The sequence below is a fragment of the Artemia franciscana genome, chromosome 9 (genome assembly GCF_032884065.1).
Source record: "Artemia franciscana chromosome 9, ASM3288406v1, whole genome shotgun sequence".
NCBI classification, from domain to species: Eukaryota; Metazoa; Arthropoda; class Branchiopoda; order Anostraca; family Artemiidae; genus Artemia; species Artemia franciscana.
This window is the reverse complement of record NC_088871.1, coordinates 7454217-7478738: the sequence shown is the minus strand read 5'-3', so window position 1 is coordinate 7478738 and position 24522 is coordinate 7454217. Positions and strand designations below refer to the sequence as shown.

The 24522-nt window shown below is 35.0% G+C and overlaps 1 protein-coding gene across 2 annotated transcripts in view; it reads left to right on the top strand.

Annotated features, from left to right (window-relative positions):
• Positions 1-24522, top strand: part of LOC136030949 (tubulin alpha-8 chain-like) — a 225726-nt gene that overhangs the window by 56192 nt on the left and 145012 nt on the right. Inside the window, exon 3 of one of the 2 annotated variants that reach the window (XM_065710076.1) lies at positions 4671-4775. In XM_065710076.1, the coding sequence (XP_065566148.1) occupies positions 4671-4775 (105 nt within the window). Of the gene's footprint in view, positions 1-4670; positions 4776-16780; positions 16887-24522 lie in introns of those variants that run through there. The other variant, XM_065710077.1, reaches the window with a different exon arrangement.

Here is a 24522-nt window from a genome sequence, read left to right as displayed (position 1 = left end):
GAAATTACTCCGTATATGAAATGGGTTGTCCCCTCCGCAATCCCTCGCTCTTTGCACTAAAGTTTGACTCTTTGCCACAATTCTACTTTTTAAAACAATTAAAAGCTTTAGCGTAAAGAGCGAGGGATTGCGGAGGGGACAACCCATTTCATATACGGAAAAATTTCTGTTCGTTTTAAGTTTTAATGTCGCTCCTTACTTTCAGCTAAAAAAAATTAGTTTTTTTTATTTAATTGTAGTAAGGAGCGACCTGGCTCAATAGTAACCAAAACTCTAAAAAATGAAATTTTGACATTAATAGCTACATCAAAAGAGCTGCATTTTAATGCTGATTTTAAATATATAAGTTTTTTCAAGATTAGTCTTACCCATCGAAAGTTACGAGACTGAGAATATTTGCCTTTTTTTTGAAAATAGGGGATGAAGATTCTTTGTTTTAGGAATCTTAACGAAGATCACACCATGAGATTCAGGGTATCAGAGAACCCTATTGTAGAAGTTTCAAGCTCCTATCTACAAAAATGTGGAATTTTGTGTTTTTTGCCAGAAGGCAGATCACAGATGCGTGTTTATTTAGTTGTTTTTTTGTTTATTTTTTTCCAGGGGTGATCGTATCGACCCATTGGTCCTAGAATCTTGCGAGAGGGCTCATTCTAACGAATATAACAAGTTCTAGTGCCCTTTTCATGTGACCAAAAAAATTGGAGGGCACTTAGGCCCCCTCCCACGCTAATTATTTTCCCAAAGTCACCAAATTAAAATTCTGAGTTAGCCATTTTATTCAGCATAGTCAAAAAACCTTATGACTATGTTTTTGGGGACGACTCCCCCGCAGTCCCGTGGAAGGGGCCACAATTTACAAAGTTTGACCAGTGCTTACATATAGTGATGGTTATTTGGAAGTGTGCAGACGTTTTGAGGGGGGATTATTAGGTTGTTGGGGGGGGGGGTTGATAAGAGGGTTTTTTTTGGGGGAGCTTTTCTTGGAGGAATTTTTTTCATGAGGGAAGAAAATTTTCATGAAAGGAGCGTAGGATTTTCTGGCATTATTTAAAAAAACAAAACAATGAAAAAATAAATATGAAAAAGTTTTTTCAGCTGAAAGTAAGAAGAAGAATTAAAACTTAAAACGAACAAAAATTATTACGCATATGATGGGCTCACCTCCTCCTAATACCTCGTTCTTTACTCTAAAGTATTTTTAGTAATTTCAAATGTTTATTCTACGGCTTTTGTGATTAATGGGTCATTCTTAAGAAATTGGGACAACATTTAAGCTTTAATGAAAAGAGCAAGGGGGTGAACACCTTCATATACGTAATAAAAACATGAGAATACAAAAGTTCGTTACGTAAGCTAATTTGTAAGTTACGTATATCTTTTACTAATAAAATCATTTAAAAAAATCGTAAAAAATTCAAAGTTCTAGTTGCCTTTTTAAGTAACCAAAAAATCGGAGGGCAACTAGGTCTCCTCCCCCGCTCCTTTTTTCTCAAAATGATTCGATCAAAACTATGAGTTAACCATTTAGCCAAAAAAATAAATATGAAAATTATGTTTTAATTATTCATGTGCGGAGAGCCAAAATCAAAACATGCACTGATTCAAAAATGTTCAGAAATTAAATAAAAAAACAAGTTTTTTTAACGAAAAGTAAGGAGCGACATTAAAACTTAAAACAACAGAAATTACCTCGCATATGAAAGGGGCTGCTTCCTCATCAACGCCCCGCTCTTTACGCTAAAGTTTTTTACTGCTTTAAAAAGTACAGTTAAGAGAAAGTATCACACTTTAGCGTAAAGAGCGGGGGCGTTGATGAGGAAACTTCCCCTTTTATATACGAAGTAATCAAACAGTTCGTGGTAACGAACTGTAGTAAGGAGTGACCCGGGTCAATTGTAACCAAAACTCTAAAAAACGGAATTTTGTTAGCAATAGCTACATCAAAAGAATTGCATTTTAATGCTGATATAAAATATATAAGTTATCAATTTTAGTCTTACCAATCAAAAGTTGCGAGCCTGAGAAGATTTTTCCTTATTTTAAAAAATATGGGGAAACACCCCCTAAAAGTCGTAAAATCTTGACACCATCAGATTCAGCGGAGAACCCTATTGTGGAAGTTTCAAGCTCCTATCTACAAAAATGTGGAATTTTGTATTTTTTGCCAGAAGGCAGATCACGGAGCGTGTTTATTTAATTGTTTTTTTGTTTGTTTTTTTCCAAGGGTGATCGTATTGACCCAGTGGTCCTAGAATGCTGCGATAGGGCTCATTCTAACGGAAATGAAAAGCTCTAGTGCCCTTTTTAAGTGACCAAAAAATTGGAGGACACCTAGGCCCCCTCCCACGCTAATTATTTTACCAAAGTTAACGGATCAAAATTGCGAGATAGCCATTTTATTCAGCGTAGTCAAAAATCCTTATAACTATGTCTTCGGGGACGACTTACTCCTCCACGGTCCCCGTGGGAGGGGCTACAAGGTACAAACTTTGACCAGTGCTTTCATATAGTAGTGGTTATTGGGAAGTGTACAGACGTTTTCAGGGGGATTTTTGGTTGGGGGGAGGGGCTGAGAAGAGGGGGATATTTTAGGGGAACTTTCCATCGAGGAATATGTCATGGGGGAAGAAAATTTCCACGAAGGGAGGGCAGGATTTTCTAGCATTAATTAAAATAAACAATGAAAAAATAAATATGAAAACGTTTTTTCAACTGGAAGTAAGGAGCAGCGTTAAAACTTAAAACGAACAGAAAATTATTACGCCATTGAGGGGCTCACCTCCTCCTAATACCTTACTCTTTACTCTAAAGTATTTTTAGTAATTTTAACTATTTATTCTACAGCTTTTGTGATTCAGCGGTCATTCTTAATGAATTGGACAAAATTTAAGCTTTAGCGTTAAGAACGAGGTACTGACAAGGGGGTGAACCCCCTCATATATGTAGTAAAAACATGAGAATACAAAAGTTCGTTACGTAAACTAATTAATAAGTTACGTATATCTTTTACTAATAAAAACATTCGTAAAAAATTGAAAGTTCTAATTGCCTTTTTAAGTAACCAAAAAATCGGAGGTCAACTAGGCTTCCTCCCCCTCTCTCAAAATCATTCGATCAAAACTATGAGAAAGCCATTTAGCCAAAAAAATATACGAATTTCGTTTTAATTATTCCTCTGCGGAGAGCCAAAATCAAAACATGCATTGATTCAAAAACGTTCAGAAATTAAATAAAAAAAAAACCAAGTTCTTTTTAACTAAAAGTAAGGAGCGACATTAAAACTTAAAACGAACAGAAATTACTTCGTATATGAAAGGGGCTGCTTCCTCATCAACGCCCCGCTCTTTACACTAAAGTTTTTTACTGTTGTAAAAAGAAGAGTTGAGAGAAAGAGTCAAACTTTGGCGTAAAGAGCGGGGCGTTGATGAGGAAGCAGCCCCTTTCATATACGAAGTAATTTCTGTTCGTTTTGAGTTTTAATTTCGCTCCTTACTTTCAGTTAAAAAAACTTTGTTTTTTCTTTATTTAATTTTCACAGAGAGGTCATCAGTGCGATGTATATTGAATCATTCTTGGATTCTCTTCATCTATGATCAACCAATCTGAAATCTGGATCCCCTTTTCGACATCAGCCTAGTGAGTGGCATTGGCAATTATCTTAGAGGTGTCTGGTATGACTTTTAGGGATCACACTGACGAAATATATACCACTTTATTCTATAAAAACAAACATATTAAAATAAAGTTAATATATCATATATTATAATACCAATTCTTACTTTTTTCCGTCGAGAGGGAGGGAGAGGGACAAAGACAAATAAAAAAATACAAATAAAAAATAATATAAATAAAATAAATAAATAATATAATAGATAATTTAATAAAAAATTATATAATATATTGAATAAATAAAAAAAGTAAAATAAAAACAAAGACAAAAAAATATTCTTTTTTATATAAATTTAATGACTTTGATTTGCTAAATGGACTTTCATACAGGTTTCAATAATTTGTTTAAAGCTTGCCCATAGTTTATTAAAATGAAGAAAAGCATTTTTGATGGAGGTAAAGAGTGAAGTTGAAACTGAAAACAAACGAAAATTATGGTTTCACATTTTATGCAATATATATTTAAAAGACTAGCTCAATAATACTGAATTGTAAAAGCTGCTTATATACTAAAAGTTACAATTATACTAAATTGTAAAAGTGTTGCTAAATTTCTGCGTACCATTGAATTTTTAAAAACAAGCATTTACTGCTCAGTGCAATTCAAGAGGCTTATAGCATCCAGCTGATGGTTGTCAGCCTCGTTTATTCCAGTGATACTTTTTTCATTTCCACCTGGGATTTCGAGATCTTTTTTTTAATTTTTTTTTGTAAAAGTCGTTCTCAAAATAAACGTAAATTATTAAGATTAACCCATGTAGCACTCGTGTTTCTCATTCCTAATCACCCTTCTACGAAATATTCTTCTCACTAAAGAGTTTCTTTGTTCGGAGATAAATCTAAAATGTGTGTTACTACGAACTATGTACCTCTTTATTAGGCTGCAGCTGTTACCGCAACCCTGATTTAGGCTACCCAATATTCTGTTGAATTAGAAAAGCTCGAAAATACTTTTTGGATATGATTAAGTTCTTTTCAAATATTATTCTTTCTTGTAGATAGCATAAGAGTTGGAGATTTAAAGGAATTATTTGGAGTTGAACAGCTGATAGCGGGCAAAGAAGATGCAGCTAACAATTATGCTAGAGGACACTACACAATAGGTACTGTTAAGCTACTCTTTGACTATTTAGCTATTGAATACATAAGGAATTGTTACTTACAGATAAACTTATTTCAATGGCAGGAGGGTACTATTTAGAAAGGGATGCTAATTTCCATCCTACCAAAGAGCGAAAACGACGAAAATAGAACAGTTCAAAATAGGGATGAAACCTTTTAATTGACAATGAAACAAATATAAAATTTTTAATTTGATATTTGGGACACATATACATCATCCCTCATCTGGTTAGTACTGATGCTGGACACTGTATATGTGTCCAGAATCTCCAGTGAAAAATTTTATATTTGTTTCACTGTCAATTAAAAGGTTTCATCCCTATTTTGAACTGTTTCACTTTCGTCATGGAAAGGCAGTGTGGTCTTCAAAGTTATTTATAAGGAGAGAAAACAAATCTAACGTTTAAAAAAAAATTAAAATTGTTATTTCACATTTTTTTTAAACTTCGTAAAGTGCAGTTTGTGTTTGTCTACGGATTAAGTATTTAAAAAAAACAGTTTTTACCATTGAAAGTAAAAAAGCGATATTGGAAACTTGAAAAAACAGGAGTTATTCTGTATTAGAGGTGGCTGTCCCACTCCCCTCCTCAACCCCTTGAGCTATCCGCTAAAGAAAGAAAACATACTCAATGCACTAATTATTGCCAATTGATAGCCAATACTGTTTTACTTACCGGATGCCTTTCATAAAACAAAAAATCACAATTTTACCGCTAAGAGTTAATTGGCATGAATAAGCTCCTCGTTTTTAAAAAAATGTGGAATATATTTTTTGTCCAAATTCTCATTGCCCTTGTGCTAGGGAGTTCATTCTCGAAACAATGGGGAATTCAATCACAATTTAGAGTAAAGAGCTGGAAATTGGAAAAAAGTGTTTTTTGTAGCACCCTACATATCAGCTTTCTTATTAATATCTTTTTGTAAGGTTAAATATTGGTCTCCGCTTTTAATTTCGAAAAAAAAAATGTTAAAAATAAAACAAAATTTCTATTCGTCTTAGCACAATATTCAGACTTTATTCTTGACATAAGGGAGAGTGCCCGTCAACTACTGCTCATTAGGTTAAAAATTAGATTTTGAGTAATGAGACTTTCAGATAAACGGTTTTATTAGCGTAAAATCAAACCTCAAAACCATAATTTTTCCTGAAAGTCTCTTCCAAAAGAAAGTTATTTGAGAAAAGAATCGTATTTTCTAAATGCCAATTAAGAGAAAATAAAGTTCCAAAGCAATACAAGTTAGAAATTCGATATTTGGGTTACATGATTTTCTTTTAATGATAACGATTTATTTCAACAATGTATTCCCAAAAAACGGCAATTGGTGAATGCTTATATAACGGCAGTTGGCTCGAAAATGTTTACTTCTAGCCGGTTTGAAGATAGGTTTGGGAAAACTGTGGTTTGACTGAATTTACTCTTCAAAACCAAATAAAATTTTAGTAAGCAAACTATTCTTCTCACAAAAAGTAGGAAGTTTCCATTTCCCTAGCATCGATACCCTACACTTCGGTGATACTCCGTCGTATACCTTCCTAAATTAATGTAGGCATAATGTTTAGCTCATTCCATGTTCACCTATTGATCAACCAATTCATCTGAAACATTTCTGATAGAATTTTTTAAAGTTAAAGCGAAAAATGCTTTCTTGAGTCCCTTGGTGCCCCCTCTCCATTTAAGAATCTGCTTCTTCTCATTATACTAGTCGAAATGTACCCTTGTGCTAACCTCTAATCATTGGTCTTATTTGGTAAAGGATTTATAACAATGGTATATGTTTACTTTTATGTTTTAGGTATAATTTAGAATTAAATAAAAAAAACAAGTTTTTTTAACTGAAAGTAAGGAGCGACATTAAAACTTAAAACGAACAGAAATTACTTCGTATATGAAAGAGGCTGCTTCCTCATCAACGCCCCGCTCTTTACGCTAAAGTTTGACTCTGTCTCTCAATTCTTCTTTTTAAAACAGTAAAAAACTTTAGCGTAAAGAGCGGGGCGTTGATGAGGAAGCAGCCTCTTTCATATACGAAGTAATTTCTGTTCGTTTTAAGTTTTAATGTCGCTCCTTACTTTCAATTAAAAAAAACTTGTTTTTTTTATTTAATTTCTGAACGTTTTTTAATCAATGTATGTTTTGATTTTGGCTCTCCGCAGAGGAATAATTAAAGCGAAATTCGCATTTTTTTTTTGGCTAAATGGCTTTCCCATAATTTTGATGGAATAATTTTGAGAAAAAAAGAGCGGGGGAGGAAGCCTAGTTGCCCTCCGATTTTTTGGTCAATTAAAAAGGCAACTAGAAATTTTAATTTTTTACGAATATTTTTATTAGTAAAAGATTTACGTAACTTATAAATTAGCCTACGTAAAGAACTTTTGTATTCTCATATTTTTATTACATATATGAGGGGGTTCGCCCCCTTGTCAGATCCTTGCTCTTTACATTAAAGCTTAAATTTTGTCCCAATTCATTAAGAATGACCCCAGAATCACAAAAGTCGTAGAATAAATAGTTGAAATTACTAAAAATACTTTAACGTAAAGAGCGAGGTATTAGGAGGAGGTGAGCCCCTCAAATGGGTAATAATTTCTGTTTGTTTTAAGTTTTAATGCTGTTCCTTACTTCCAGCTGAAAGAACTTTTTCATATTTATTTATTCATTGTGTTTTTAAATAATGCTAATAAATCCTGCGCTCCCTTCATGGAGATTTTCTTCCCCCATGACAAATTATCGATGGAAAGTTCCCCCAGCATATCCCTCTCTTCTCAACCCCTCCCCCAACCAAAAAAATCCTCCTGAAAACGCCTGTACACTTCCCAATAACCATTACTATATGTAAGCATTGGTCAAAGTTTGTAACTTGTTGCCCCTCCCATTTGGACTGTGGGGGAGTAAGTCGTCCCCAAAGACATAGTTATAAGGTTTTTCGACTACGCTGAATAAAATGGCTATCTCAGAATTTTGGTCTGTTGACTTTGGTAAAATAATTAGCGTGGGAGGGGGCTTAGGTGCCCTCCAATTTTTTTGGTCACTTAAAAAGGGCACTAGAACTTTTTATTTCCGTTAGAATGAGCCCTCTTGCAACATTCTAGGACAACTGGGTCGATACGATCAACCCTGGGGAAAAAAAACAAAAAAAAAACAAATAAACACGCATCCGTGATCTGCTTTCTGGCAAAAAATACAAAATTCCACATTTTTGTAGATAGGAGCTTGAAACTTCTACAGTAGGTTTCTCTGATACGCTGAATCTGATGGTGTGATTTGCGTTAAGATCCTATGACTTCTAGGGGGCGTTTCCACCTATTTTCTAAAATAACGCAAATTTTCTCAGGCTCGTAACTTCTGATGGGTAAGACTAAACTTGATGAAACTTATATATTTAAAATCAGCATTAAAATACAATTCTTTTGATATAGGTATTGGTATCAAAATTCCATTTTTTAGAGTTTTGGTTACTATTGAGCCGGGTCGCTCCTTACTACAGTTCGTTACCACGAACTGTTTGACAAATATGCTACCGCATACAAAGATCTTACCTATGTTTGGGGTTTTTTTATCCCATCTCTCTAAAATTACATGAACTGTCATATCCTAATAGTGTTTGAAGAGCATTTTAAAATAATTGAATTTTCCATGTTTAAAAGGAGGATAAATAGTTGATTTTATTAAAGCAAGCGTTGTTTATTTTTGTGATTTTTTTTTTCGTATTTGACCATGAAAGCTTTTTGATTACAGTATATTACAATAAAATTTTTGATCAAAGGCTCTTTGAAATATGAGAGTGGATGCAACTGCCCTCCATCGGCCACCTTTGCTAAAATTCAACTTTAGTATTTCTACAAGAATGCTCAAGTCATTCCCCATTGATAATTACCTGACAAAAAAATGCGCCTTTAAAATATTTATTGGGGGAGAGTCTAAACTACCAGTAAAGAATATTAGTGTCATGGTTTTACGGTGTTAAACCCTCTCTTTGATAAATCATTTCATAAGGCAACCTATCATCCCTTTGCCTTCTTTACATGTACTACCGCGCCAATCGATAGTACACCATGGGATGTACTACCGCGCCCTAGCTATAGCCATAAGGCTTACTACCGCACCTTACCCCTGTCTATAAGTCTAAATACTGCACCCAGCCTTTATTCATTATGCTAACCACCACGTCTTTCCTGTAGCCATGAGGTTCACTACCACAACCTCCATGTAGCCATATAGTTTACTACTGCACCCTACCTATTGCCATGACAACTACTGACATATCTTGCTTGTGCATATAACCGCTAATACCGTGCCCTCAGTGTAGCCACAGCAAATACTACAGTACCCTGCCTATTTAGGTCAATAATGTCATTGGAACTGCTTACGAGGGCCTATCCTTGACTCAAGGACATAAGCAAGAATATTAAATGCATTTTTTCACGGTAGAGAAGCATTGTTAAAAGAGATAACAATGCAATTAAATTTTTTCAATTTTTTAAAGAAGTTTATTGTTAAAGCAAGTGGTTTTATACTATTTGAGGCTAACAGAGTGGAGAGTAGTGATATGAGGACAAACGTCCCTAGTGTGGCAGAAGAAATTGCAAAAATTTACCGATTGACTTTTGAGTAGGATGAAGTATTTGGTAGGCGTAATATTTGAGCAGATTAAGGATGGAGGAACAGTTATGTTTTGTGGCTAAGATGAACATAATATATCTATCTAGACTACACGAAGTTTTGAATCTAATTGTAAGTTAGATTGAAGACAACATGTTATGAAAAAAGAGTGAAATATTTGCTAACCTTTCATTACAATTTTAAATAAAGAAATTACAATGACCTGGTAGTTTTTTCTGGATATATATTTTAGTTGGCTATCGCACGATCACTCTTTCCCCCATCTAAGGAGCCAATAAGTGATTGCTTTAAGCAGGCATTCAGCATAAAAAAATTCTTGGGGTACAAGTTGGTTTGCAAACTGCATTTTGCGAGTCAATATTTAAAGAATTTTCCGCACAAGTCCTCTATATATTCATACATTGGGAAGCTGGTCCTGTGAGATCTGAAATATTGCAGAACGATATGGTGAATTTATGAAGATAAACAATCCGTTTGAGCAACATAGACGATGCAGAATTCAAACTGAGGATTGTAGTTCCTAAACTGCAGATGGCAGTCATACTAAATGATTCCTATGTCCTAACTGTCACTATGGCAAGTGCCGACAGAGGCGCCGCCTGGGGGGGGTCAGGGGTGTGCAAATTCCCACCCCACATTTTCCAGGGGGCCCAAGCTTCCACCACAAGGGGCCCTTTGCTGGCCATAATAATCCATTATGTCCAACATAATCCATTGTGTTCAATTGATTTGAAATTACTGCACGTCTATTAACCAAAGAGCGTAATTACCTGACGACCCTTGGGGTAATTACGCTATTTGCTCTCAATCATCGTAAACTTTGAAAGTAGGTTAGATACATAATAAAATTCTCAAGTTCTGTCAAATGCCCATTTCCTAGATGATTATATTAATATTATAACTTCTGAATATTTGCAGTAATTCCTCTAAGTTGAAAGATTAAAATAGATCAGTTCCTGTCAAATGCTTTGATGTTTATTTCCTTGTTTTAGTGAGTATAAGCCACTGTTTTAGATTACTTGAGTCAGTTCTTATTCTGTTTCTGTCCTCGTATTATGTACATTTACTGGATCACATGTGTAAATAAATACTTTTATGCTTGACACATAAACCTTATTAAAGTTAGAGACGCTTGACATCCTCTCGGTCGAACCCCAGATAGTAGGCCAACACTACCATAAGACTCTAAAGACGAGAGCACAGAGAGAAGTAGAAGACTTTACATCATTAAGCCTATTAATTTTTAGTTTGGTAAATATGAATTTATTAATAGCCATTAGCATTAGAAACCAAAATATCACCAAGCATCTGAAACAATTTGTGACAGCTTCGACGTTAGGAAAGAACTTCATCCAATCTGGAAATCGGACTACTACTTTGGCGGATGAAATGAAGCGAGATTACTCAGAGACTTTCGATCGTCAACTAACCGAACTTGACAGAAGGTTCACAGATAACTTGCCAGTGCTGAGCACACTCGGAGCCTTGGATCCAAGCTCGAACAAGCTTATGGACACAGAGTTGCTCAAGCGTTTCTCTGCTCTTTACGGCGAGCTGGATATCGACGACATTCATCTCGAATCTCAAGCTGGTATTGCCAAGCGTTTACTGCTCGATGAGGAGAAAAAGCCATAAAACTTCCTAGACATTGTCGACCATCTTCAGGCACTACCAGTGGCTTACTAAGAATTAATTAAAGTACTTTGTATTACTGCCAAACTTCTTGTGACAACAGCGAGCAATGAGCGTTTGTTTTCTAGCCTGGAAATAGTGAAAAACTACCTGCGGTCTACAACAGGAGATGATTGTCTCAGTCACCTCCTTTAGATGTTTGCAGAGAAGGATTTAGTATAAAATTGGACTACGACCAGCTTGTTGACAATTTTGCACAGATGATACCTCGGCGACCCTCAGCATGTTAATGAAGATTACTTTCACTGACGTATTGTTTACTTAAATAAGAAAGTTTCTTGCTGAGGAAGGCCAGCCTGTAGTCTGGTAGAATTTTCCAATTTCAGTTTAATCACTTAGCCTCGTTGATTGTGATCTTCGATGTTATAATTAATCTTAGAGGTCAGTGTGGCTGAGTTCCATATTCGATTACAGCACATTTCCAAGCAACACACGAGTGCTGAAAATGTGTTTTTACCCAGAATATACGATCGGTGTGCTGCCAAAACCCGCATTTTTTACGTTACAAGAAGTGAGTAGGGGGAGGGGCCAAGATGGAGTTCACACCCACCCCAAGATTTGGTCCAAATGGAGCCTCTGAGTGTGAACAGTGAGATAACACCTGTCTGGGTTTAATTTTGAAAAAAAACCTACAAGGAATCTTAGCTTAATTGTAAAAGACTGGTATCGTCGTGGCTTTATATAGTTTTAGGAGGAAGAATCTGATCTAAGCTCCAATTGTTAGAGTAGTAGGAGTGATTACTTTCTTAGTCATCGTCGTGAAAACAATGACAATAAACCTACATATTTGCTATCTTACAGAGAGCAATGAATCAATTGAAAATTCCGCGTGTGATACTGCATCAAAAAGTAAATTGATGCACGCGAGTTTCATAATATAAATGCCGATTCATATGGTCAATCAAAGGGATCTGTCATCACTAGTTGTTGTTTACCACGGGTATTTGCATGTCGAAAAAGAATTAAAAGGAAAACTTATTCACAAAAATGAAAAGTACTTTTTCGTACATATAAAACAATAATTGATAAGCAAATTTATAAACATTACTAGTCTATATTATTCTCAGGGTAGTGAAGTCAAGAATATACAAATAGAAAAGTGTATTTTCCACAATGAAATCATAAAGAAAAGGTCTGTCCTCGTAAATGCAAAAAAAATTGTTTGTAGGTATAGCATCGACATCAGAATACAAAATGCAGTAATGAATGAACCCCACAGCTCTGGGCCGATAAATCTTGAACTCTCTTCCGGCTTTGACAGCATGTTTTCCATCGTTTTCAATAAAGGTGTTAAAATGGGTACTGTAGAGTGTGTAACGTAGGCCAAGAGGATAGAAAAGTTCTACAAGTTTCCTAGTTTCAAAAATACAAAGCCAATGTCTAATCTTAATATCTGATGTGCTATTAACAATAATATTGACACTACTGGCACTGTGATATTATTCGAGGAAATAAGACAGTAAACAAAAGGTTTTATATTCGGACATATTTGGATTAATCTTAAACACATTTGTTATTTGATTGGTATTCATGGTGTCAACTTTAATAGAACACATCCATCGGGGATGATTTCCCAGTAGGTTTCAAGTTGACTAAGCGAGACCGACGTTAATGTTATGCTCTCTTTCAAGGGTTCAGAAAATTTGTATTCCAAGTGTACAGCACCTGTTGGTACAATACTCATATTTAGAGTGACCGACAACTCCACTACAGTTATACCATGAACTTCTGAAAACATTAAATTGGTTATTTTCATTTTCGAATAATTGCGAATCTCGATCCAGGGATCGCATTCCACCTTATTGAGAGGTTCTGAGGGATTAAAGAGCAGATTTTCAGCAGAATTCCCTTCAGTTTACAAAGTTTTCAAACTTCAGTTTTTCAGTTACATTCCCTTCAGTTTACATTCAAGGTTCAAAAATCCAAACAATTTAAATAGTTTGGGGATGCTGTCCATGATCGTACGGCCCGGGCGGTTTGAACAAAATGCAATGCTAGCTTTGAAAGAATTCGTCGTTTGTGAGTGACGAATTAGTATAGATGCGTGAATGCGGAAACACATAATTATTTGTTGATTGTATGAGAGATTAGAAGTTTAATTTTGCTTCCACTGGATCTCAATTTTCCAATTGCAAGGGCAACTTGACTTATAACCTGCTGTTTTCGGACGTGAAGTTTCGCCGAGGTAATAGTGGCTGATGGATCAGGTCCACAAGGATGCGTTTGCAAGTTAAAATGAAAGTTGATGGAGTAAAAGTTAATTTTACATCGACATGTGTGTCGACATGTGGTGGTAACCAATGGGATACATTTAAGGTTTAATGGTTTTTTTTACCAGCTAAATGCAAGTGGCTAGTTGTTGCAATTTTACCTGCAATAATAGACTCTATGTCTGGTATACATTCGTATCTCCTGGCCGAGCCTCTCATTTTCTTATCGGGCCTTGTGTCCATCAACATAAACTGTAAGTAACTTTTCAATAGATTGTTGCTAGTGCTCTTCTATTTTCCATTTTTGTAGACATTAATTGTGCTTCAACCAATTAAGCAATACACAATGTTCATACCACAAGTCTTTTGTAAGTCGACATTTTATTGGTGGATTTCCTGACTGCCACAAGCAAATTTATAGACGTGGAATACAAATCCACTAATTTAGTCACGGTAGGCTGCATATTGCTGCGCTTGCTACGAATGAAATTGTTCGTAGTAACCTGACATCTCAATATATAACATCACTAACATCTACATTTTCTGCATTGGAAAGGTGTAAAAATGAACCGATGAGATTCCTTGTGCGGAAATTTTACGATCTCAAAATCACTTTTTGATCTTTCAACTACCTTTCTTTGTCATTTTTTGTTTTTGCTGCTTTTAAAACATCTCTTGTGCCTTTGGCTTCTGTCTCGAATAAATAACTGATGATTAGGAAGAGGGTTCTCAATCTTTGTAAACCTTTCCCACTTTGCCGATATTCTGAGGTCTCAAGAGGAGAATCTAAGATTTTCTGAAACGCTTTCCTTAAAATCCTTGCAAGACCTCCAATTTTGGATGCTATAGATGTAAAATGTAAAGCATCCAGCACAGTTTATTTCTTAACCAGGGGTAGTGCAAAACAAAATAGACTAGATAGCCAACCGCCGAGACCATAGACGAAATATTCTAAGACGAAATTTTTGTGGTGTAGGAGCAGCAGCATAGCAATAAATACAAGGACAAATGGATGCTATTTTTCTATTCGCCATTCCAAAAAGGTCAAAAATGACATGTAATCATAGCTATATCCTTTGTTATTACTAAAAGATTACCTAATTATGTTCTTAGTATCAAATGACAGAGTTCCAAAAATGAAGTGCTTATGGGGATTTATTAGAGTTGTTTAATATTGCAGTACTGAAAATCATCCTGATTGGTTTTCTCTTCAAGAACATGTGGCAGGGCAACACTGCTATTGCCAGTTCTTGAAGGCTCCGTGAATGAAGCTTAAGCAAACATGCAACTATCTGAGGATAAAGTGGGTGCGCAGTCTGCATAAGTTACATGGTTTTATTAAAACTAAATCTATCTTATCACATATCTAAGAAACTCGGTAACTTTTGATGTATAACTATTACAGGACAAGATAGGAACACAGAGAAAATGCTTAAAATTCAAAAAAACGAACGGAGTTCGTCAATTTTTCAACGTGGTAAAAAAAAACTCCCATAATGATACCAGAGAAAACACGTAAGGGGCAAAAATGAGTTATAAAGCCGACCAAGTATTTTATGATCAGATGGCCTTTAACTCTAGAAAGAAGTCCTTGGGACTTTCTCAACTTCTCTCTCAACCATTTGATCGTTAGTAACCGTGTTGCTCAAATTGATGTCCCGAATGCAAGCCCGAGGTAATTAATAAATACAGAAGCAGAAATATAGCAGAGCCAACTTATATTTTGAATCAGGAGGGCGATGAAAGCAAAAGAAAAGAAATTAAGTTTTAGCAGAAGCACCTGATAGCCTGATTTCAAATCAAACGGCACATAGGCTATTCGAAGCAGCCTGCAGTGATTGCAAGTTATCAGATAGGCGGAGAATGTCATCTATGTGTGAAAAGTAACTCTCATTAATGGATGGTTTGATCCATGCCGTTAATTGCGGGTTGTATAGTGAATATTGTTGTTGAACATTCCATGACTTAACACTTTGTGCTGTTTTACTTCGTGACGCACAGGAGTTCGGTTGCAATAAGGATATTTGATGCGAACACGTATAGATGTTGGCAAAATGCGGGCACATGCCGCAGAGAGGCAGAAATAAATCAGTTTGGACCGCTCCTCAATTATGCTAAAATAGCTTAGGAGTGTGTAATCAAATCAAATTCGTTAGAAATTTCTATAGCTCAAATATGTAAGAGTTCTTCATTCTGTCATGACTCTCCAAAATAGTCACAAAACCTACATGTACATTTCCAACACTATGACACAATGAAAACCGATGAAAATAGCGATCTCAAAATTTTGATGAAGTGACTTTGGGAAAAATAAGCTTGGGAGGGGGCCGAGTTTTCCATCAATTTTTTGGTCACATAGTTAATTTTACTGCATCTTCGATTTTGACTAAAATTAAATCACTAAAATGTGGGAAGGCCCTAGGTCCAGTCGGTTTATTACCAGAGTATCTTATGTATGGTACTTCAAAATTACCAGAGCATCTTACGCTACTATATCAAATAATAGTAGCCCATTATCATGTCCCTTCTTTGATGAGTGAAGGTAAAGTTGTTTGCATACGCAAAAAGGGCAAGAATCCTTCCCACTGTTTATCGTATAGACCTATAACAATTTGTTCTGTTATTAGTAAATTATTTGAAAAGATTTTACTTCCATATTTAACAACAAAGTGTGATATGGGGGATCAACAGTCGGGTTTTTGAAGGGGTGTAGGAGTTCAAAATGCACACGCAGTAATTCTAAAAATATTGGAACACCGCCATAAGATTAAAAAAACAATTATTTGTATGTGGAGTTGATATTTCAAAAGCGTTCGATAGTATCTTGTATAACAACGCTTTTCTGTCATTGTTGCGTAGTGGGTTGAACCCATTTGTAGGTCAGTGTTTGGCGGACTGGTATGGTAATTCATCTGTGAGTATCTTTTCGGGAGGGCGATTTTCAGACCGAATTTATTTACGTCGTGGAGTTAAAACAAGGGTCAGTTCTTAGCCCCTTTATATTTAATAACGCAATTAGATCAGCCACACGGTTCATACCCCCATATGTGATTAAAGACATAGACATTAGCCACTTATCGTATGCTGATGATATTCTGTTGTTCTCGGATAATTTAATATCAATGCAGAATGCAACTAATATATTCCACTCACATCTACGAGAGATAGGATTAGAGATTGAACCTTCTAAAACAGATTTCCTAGTGGCGAATAGTAAAAGTGATATCCAGCATCATTCAATTAGGGTGGGATGACTTGATGTTATTAATAAAGATTCCATTAATTACCTTGGGTTGCCTTTTGGTCCGTCAATTAAAGCTACGCGGGAGTTGGTGTTATCATCTGTGTTGGGAAAACTTAGGAAAACAGATGGCCTACTAGTCAGGGTGAAAGGTCGTTTTGATAAACAAACACTTGCTATAATTTATAATTCAATGTTTGCACCTCATGTATTTTTCATGGTTCCATTTCTGAAGTTTTTGAGTAAAAGTGATAAAAAGCGGATCCGCTTTCACTTTTTCCAGTTTGTGTAAATATTTTCCTGGATTCCACTATGGTTCAAAAAAAGGTATATTATACGAAAATTCGAAATATTTGATACTAGAAATTTTTATTTTCATGCGAATAAACGTTCTTGCGATATTCCAGGACCATTGGGTTAATACGATTACCACTGGAAAAAAAAAGAGGAAAAAACAACAACAAATAAGCACGCATCCGTGATCTGTCCTGTGGCCAAAAATACAAAATTTTACAATTTATCCGATAAAAGCTTACAACGTCTACAGGTTTTCTGATACGCTGAATCTTATGGTTGGATCTTAATTAAGATTCCACTACTTTAAGTGGATGTTTCTCCCTTTTTTGAAAATAAGGCAAATATTCTCAGGCTCGTAACTTTTAATGGGTAAGACTAAACCTAATGAAACTTATATATTTGAAATCAAAATAAAAATTCAATTCTTTTGATGTATCTATTAGTATCAAAACTATGTTTCTTAGAGTTTCGGTTACTATTGAGCCGGGTCGCTCCTTACATATAGCTCGTTATCGCGAAATATCTTATAAATAATCACACGAAACTTTTACCATTGAATATTTACCCACGTTAAGCAAGTGTTCAACTAAAAAGACAATACCATACTTAAATAACAGATTCTCAAGAGCTTTTAGTTTCTCCTGGGCACTCTTAACATTCCAAGAAAAAAAACTATTTCACTTTTATTTTTCCATTTTTCCATTTGATTCCATGCTCAATGAAAGCTTTTACCATGTCCATTGAGACGAAGTCAAACAAATGATCCGCTACTTCTAAAATAGAAAAAAAAAAAAGTTTAATAGGGTTAAATCCTTTCATTATGCAATGAAAACGGTTACAAAATCTCTGGATATTTCTATTACATACGTAGTGATCTTCATCAGGAGATATACTAAAGTATTACAGAAAAAACAACGATATTTATACAGAATAAAATAACTACTACCGGGTCATATATGGTTTACGGTTCACTGGCTAAATTTTTTAATGGGGGTTCATTTATCAGGCTTCATTCAAAGTCTTCATCTGTAAGCTTCTCCCCCTTAATAGTGCCTAAATGTAAGTTTAATTCCATTCAAGGTTCAAGGTTGTACAATCTTTTTTTGAAAATTTGATAAATTTATAGTCATATGCTGGTATGGTCAGATCATCCCCATATATACGACGTAGGTATTTTACAAGACCACATTGCATTTTTATGTTTCGTAACTCTTTTCAATGTCTAACAAGAGGATTTATCCCTATTGAACAATGTTTTCGTTCGCCATAGAAAGGTAGTTTGGTCTTCGAAAATGCCTACCATGCGGCTAAATATTAAGTAAAACTCTAAAAAACGGAGCTTTGATGCCCAGAAATGTATAAAAAGAATCGGTTTATTATGCTGATTCTAGATAAATAAGATTTATCAAGTTTAATGTTACTCGTCAAAGGTTATAGGCCAGAAAAAATTAGCCTGATTATCGGAAAAGGCAACAAACTTTCCCTGAAAGTATTAAATAAATAAAGAAAAGCTTTTTTTAACTGAAAGTAAGGAGCGACATTAAAACTTAAAACGAACAGAAATTATTTCGTATATGGAAGTGGCTGTTCCCTCCTCAACGTCCCGCTCTTTACGCTAAAGTTTGATTCTTTCTCTCAACTCTACTTTTTAAAACAGTAAAAAAAACTTTAGAGCAAAGAGCGGGGTGTTGTGGATGAAACAACTGAATGTGATTTCGTTAAGATTCTATGACTTTTAAGGGGTGTTTCCTCCTATTTTCTATAATTAGGTGCATTTTCTCAAGTTTGTAACTTTTGATGGGTAAGACTAAGCTTAATGAAACTTATATTTAAAATCGGTATTAAATTGCAATTCGTCGGATTTAACTATTGAAATCAAAATTTCGTTTCTTAGAGTTCGGTTACTATTAAACCAGGTCGTTCCTTGCTACAGTTCGTTACCACGAACTGTTCGAAAGCAATCTTAATGAAAATTACATCGCCTGATTTAGCGTGTTAGAAAACTCTACTGCAGAGGTTTCAGGCTCCTATATGAAATTACATAAAAAAACTAGTTTTTTTAACTGAAAGTAAGGAGTGACATTAAAACTTAAAACGAACAGAAATTACTCCGTATATGAAATAGATTGTTCCCTCCGCAATCCCTCGCTCTTTACGCTAAAGCTTTTAATTGTTTTAAAAAGCAGAATTGTGGCAAAGAGTCAAACAAATATGAGGGGGTTTGTACCCTCGTTAATACCTCGTTCTTTACACTAAATCGTAAGTTTTGTCCCAATTCTTTAAAAATGACCCCTGAATCAGAAAGGCCGTAGAATAAATAGTCGAAATTACTAAAAATACTTTAGCATAAAAAGCGAGGTATTTATCTCCTCCTAAATACCTCGCTCTTTATGCTAAAGTATTTTTAGAACCCCTCATATGCGTAATAATCTCTGTTCGTTTTAAGTTTCAATGCTGCTTCTTCCTTTCATTTGAAAAAACGTTTTCATGTTTATTTTTCATTGTTTTCTTATAGTAATGCTAGAGAATCCTGCGCCCTTTTCATTGAATTTCTGTTCCCCCATGACAGATTCCTCCAAGGAAAGATCCTCCAACATAGCCCCCTCTCCTCAGCCCCACCCCCAAACAAAATAAAATCCCCCTGAAAACGTCTGTACACTTCCCAATAACCATTACTATATGTAAACACTGGTCAAAGTTTGTAACTTGCAGCCCCTCCCCCAGGGATTGTGGGGGAGTAAGTCATCCCCAATTTTCTCAGGCTCGTAACTTTTGATGGGTAAGACTAAACTTGATGAAACTTATATATTTAAAATCAGCATTAAAATGCGATTCTTTTGATGTAGCTATTGATATCAAAATTCAATTTTTTAGAGTTTTGGTTACTATTGAGCCGGGTCGCTCCTTACTACAGTTCGTTACCACGAACTGTTTGATTAAATACAAAAACAAGTTTTTTTTAAATGAAAGCAAGGAGCAACATTAAAACTTAAAACGAACAGAAATTACTCCGCATATGAAAGGGGTTTTCCTCCTCAACGCCCCGCTCTTTACGCTAAAGTTTGACTCTTTGTCTTAACTCTATTTTTAATACAGTAAGAGACTTTAGCGTAAAGAGCGGGGCGTTGAGGAGGAAAAGCCCCTTTCATATACGGAGTAATTTCTGTTCGTTTTAAGTGTTAATGTTTCTCCTTACTTTCATTTAAAAAAAAACTTGTTTTTTCATTTAATTTCTGGACATTTTTTTAATTAATGCATGTTTTGATCTTGGCTGTCCGCACGTAAATAATTAAAACGAAATTTGCATATTAGTTAATTGCAATTGTAAAATTTTAGGAAGATTTTGAGAAAAAAGAGCGAGGGAGGAGGCCTAGTTGCCCTCCAATTTTTTGATACTTTAAAAGCAACTAGTACTTTTAATTTTTTACAAACGTTTTCATTGGTAAAAAATATACGTAACTTACGAATTAACTTACGTCACGAACTTCTATATTCGTATGTTTTTCATTGATTTTGAATTGCCTATAGTTTCTTTTCGAGGGGAGGGCGGTTTTCTGTTGAGGTAGAGCCATATATTTTGGCATTATTGAAAAAAAATTAGAAATAAAACTAAAAACAACAAATTTTTTCAAATGAAAATAAGAATCAACATTAAAACTTAGGACGAATACAAATTATTACATACGTTAAGGGAGTTAACCCCTCATCAACTTCTAACTTTTCATGTTAAATGCTTGAATTTTGTCCAAATGTCATTTAGTTTGAACAATAAGAAGATGTATATTTTAAAAACGAAAAGACTTTAGTATGAAGAGCGAGGTGTTGGGGAGAGGGTAACTCCCTTCATATACCGGAAAGGGGTGTTAGCTGTGAAATTTACCCATATTGTGTACACATAATTTCTATTATTGAAATATACATAGACTTCATAACTTAGTGTTAGACCATACGATTGCAGATCAAGAGATCATCGGTTCAAATGTGGTTTTCTAATTAGGTCAGGAAAAACTGAGAGTTATGACATTGAATTTTAAAATAAAATAATTAAAAATTTCTGTCAAACAATTATATTTATTCGTAATGCAGAGGGTGGAAGCCAGGCATTGCTGTGTAATGCACAGCAACAGAAATGTAACAGCTACAGCCTTGCAAAACAAATTTGATTATGCTGTTGTTTTGCACAGTTGTATCCCTGCGCTTTTGGAACATTGTCCTGTTAATTAGCATTATTTAACCTTTGTTTTATGAAACTTTTCTGTTTCAATAGCTTTGGGAAAAATCAGTATTTACCAAACATCAGTGTTTTGTATCAAGTAAGTAGATTTGATGAGTGGTTAGTAGTGAGTGAGCAGTGAGCATATAGCATTTCTTATTGGGAATCATATAGACAGTTATCAGGAGGGGAATTTTGTGATTTGGGCAATTTGGGAATTTGTGATTCGTCCATAATAATTGGGAGATTTTTTTCGTGGGGAGAGAAATTTTTGGGGTGAATTACATTGAGGGGATTTGACTGAATTCTTATGTGAATTTCTTTTTATGTGTCTTGCTTTCTCTTTTACAACTCAATTTTACATGTCAAGATGTTCTGGGGGAAGTGCCCAGGGAAATTCTCTCCCGTTTCACATTTCCGGAGAAAAAAAATACTACGAAAGGAGATGTTTTCCGAGCGTTCGGAAAACGATTAGAAATTGCCGTTTTCAAATGAAAGTATGCTCATGAGAATTTTTCAGGCTTCTTCGCAAGTTCTTCGCAAGAAATGTTACGAACGAGGGGATTTCAGCAAGGATAGAATTGCCCGGAAGAATTATAGATGATGGGGTGTGTTTTAGGCGGGAGGGACCCTAAACGGAGGAGTTTTCCTTGATGGGAGGATATTTTTCGTGTTGGGGGAGCCATATTTACCGGCATTATTTGAAAAATGCACCAGAAATTCAATAAAACTTTCAACTGAAAGTGAAGACCTGCATTGAAACTCAAATAAACAAATTATTTCATATATAAGGGGTTGTTCCCCTCCTCTATAACTTGCTCTATACGCTAAAGTTTGAATTTGTTCCCAGTTTTTTTTAAGAACGACTCTTGAAACACAAGCGGCGTTTAATTAGAACAGGAATCTTTCTTAAAAAGTGCTAAGAACTATCGCTTGAAAAGCAAGGTATTGAGGTGGGAGGTAACAACTTCACATGCGGTATAATTCGTATTAGTTTTGAGTTTCAATGATGCTCCTTACTTGCAGCTGAAAAAACTTGTTTTATTTATCAAACAGTTCGTGGTAACGAACTGTAGTAAGGAGCGACCCGGCTCAATAGTAACCAAAACTCTAAAAAATCTAGTTTTGATGCCAATACATACATCAAAAGAATCGCATTTTAATGCTGATTTTAAATATGTAAGTTTCATCAAGTTTAGTCTTACCCATCAAAAGTTACGAGCCTGAGAAAATTTGCGTTATTTTAGAAAATAGGGGGAAACGCCCCCTAGAAGTCACAGAATCTTTACGAAAATCACACCATCAGATTCACCGTATCAGAGAACCCTACTGTAGAAGTTTCAAGCTCTTATCTACAAAAATATGGAATTTTGTATTTTTTGCCAGAAGGCAGATCACGGATGCGTGTTTATTTGTTTTTTTGTTTTTTGTTTTTTTTTTGTTTTTCCCAGGGGTGATTGTATCGACCCAGTTGTCCTAGAATGTTGCAAGAGGGCTCATTTTAACGGAAATGAAAAGTTCTAGTGCCCTTTTTAAGTGACCAAAAAAATTGGAGGGCACCTAGGCCCCCTCCCAAGCTAATCATTTTACCAAAGTCAACAAATCAAAATTCCGAGATAGCCATTTTATTCAGCGTAGTCGAAAAACCTTATAACTATGTCTTTGGGGACGACTTACTCCCCCACAGTCCCAGTGAGAGGGGCAACAAGTTACAAACTTTGACCAGTGCTTACATATAGTAATGGTTATTGGGAAGTGTACAGGCGTTTTCAGGAGGATTTTTCTGGTTGGGGGAGGGGTTGAGAAGAGGGGGATATGCTGGGGGAACTTTCCATCGATAGTTTGTCATGGCGGAAGAAAATCTCCATGAAGGGAGCGCAGGATTTACTAGCATTATTTAAAAACACAATGAAAAAATAAATATGAAAAAGTTCTTTCAGCTGGAAGTAAGGAGCAGCATTAAAACTTAAAACAAACAGAAATTATTACCCATTTGAGGGGCTCACCTCCTCCTAATACCTCGCTCTTTACGCTAAAGTATTTTCAGTAATTTCAACTATTTATTCTACAGCTTTTGTGATTCTGGGGTCACTCTTAATGAATTGGGACAAAATTTAAGCTTTAATGTAAAGAGCGAGGATCTGACAAGGGGGGAACCCCCTCATATATGTAATAAAAATATGAGAATACAAAAGTTCTTTACTTAAGCTAATTTATAAGTTACGTAAATCTTTTACTAATAAAAATATTCGTAAAAAATCAAAAATTCTAGTTGCCTTTTTAATTAACCAAAAAACCGGAGGGCAACTAGGCTTCCTCCCCCGCTCTTTTTCTCTCAAAATCATTCGATCAAAATTATGAGAAAGCCATTTAGCCAAAAAAAAAAAAAAAATGCAATTTTTGTTTTAATTATTCCTCTGCGGAGAGCCAAAATCAAAACATGCATTGATTCAAAAACGTCCAGAAATTAAATAAAAAAAAAAAAACAAGTTTTTTTTAACTGAAAGTAAGGAGCGACATTAAAACTTAAAACGACCAGAAATTACTTCGTATATGAAAGAGGCTGCTTCCTCATCAACGCCCCGCTCTTTACGCTAAAGTTTTTTACTGTTTTAAAAAGAAGAATTGAGAGAAAGAGTCAAACTTTAGCGTAAAGAGCGAGGCGTTAATGAGGAAGCAGCCTCTTTCATATACGAAGTAATTTCTGGTCGTTTTAAGTTTTAATGTCGCTCCTTACTTTCAGTTAAAAAAACTTGTTTTTTTTATTTAATTTAATATAATACCAAGATGAGAAAAAAGCAGCGATAAATTGTGATGAATTATTTGTATAAAATATTTCTTAGGTTAAGACAAAACATATTTTACAATATATATCTCATATCATAATATAAAATGAAGTTCATAATGTCACATAGAATGCGTCATAAAATTAAAGTATATCATGTCAAATATACGTCTGTCCCTGCTTCTTGGGAGCTTATGTCTTAGAAGGATCATGTCTTCTGAAGCTTTTTCAAGGAAATAAACTGAGCTCTTCTAGAATAAAATCACGACCATTTAGAGCATTACGGAGTTGGAGTGCCCAACGTAATACCTTTTTACTGACACTTACACATCCTCTCAGAATTCAAGTGTCTGTTAGAAAGTTTCAAGAAAATAATTCTCTACGGCAAAGGATACCAAATACTTTTATTACCTTCACTTTTCCTTTAGAAAAAGGAATAATGTTTGCCATAGCCTTTCGGTTTAATACTGAACGCAAGAGGATGCAACCCTGAAACCCTCTTATTATGTAGTAAATTCTCTTTTTTTTTTCAGTTTCATAATTTTGATATGATTAAAATTACAATCTTGGCTCTCCGGAAAAGCTTCAGTAAGCCCCCTTCCCCAAAAGCAGAGTTATATTGACTTTGGTTCTGACCAAATGACTTAATTTTTAGAAGTAGACGTTCT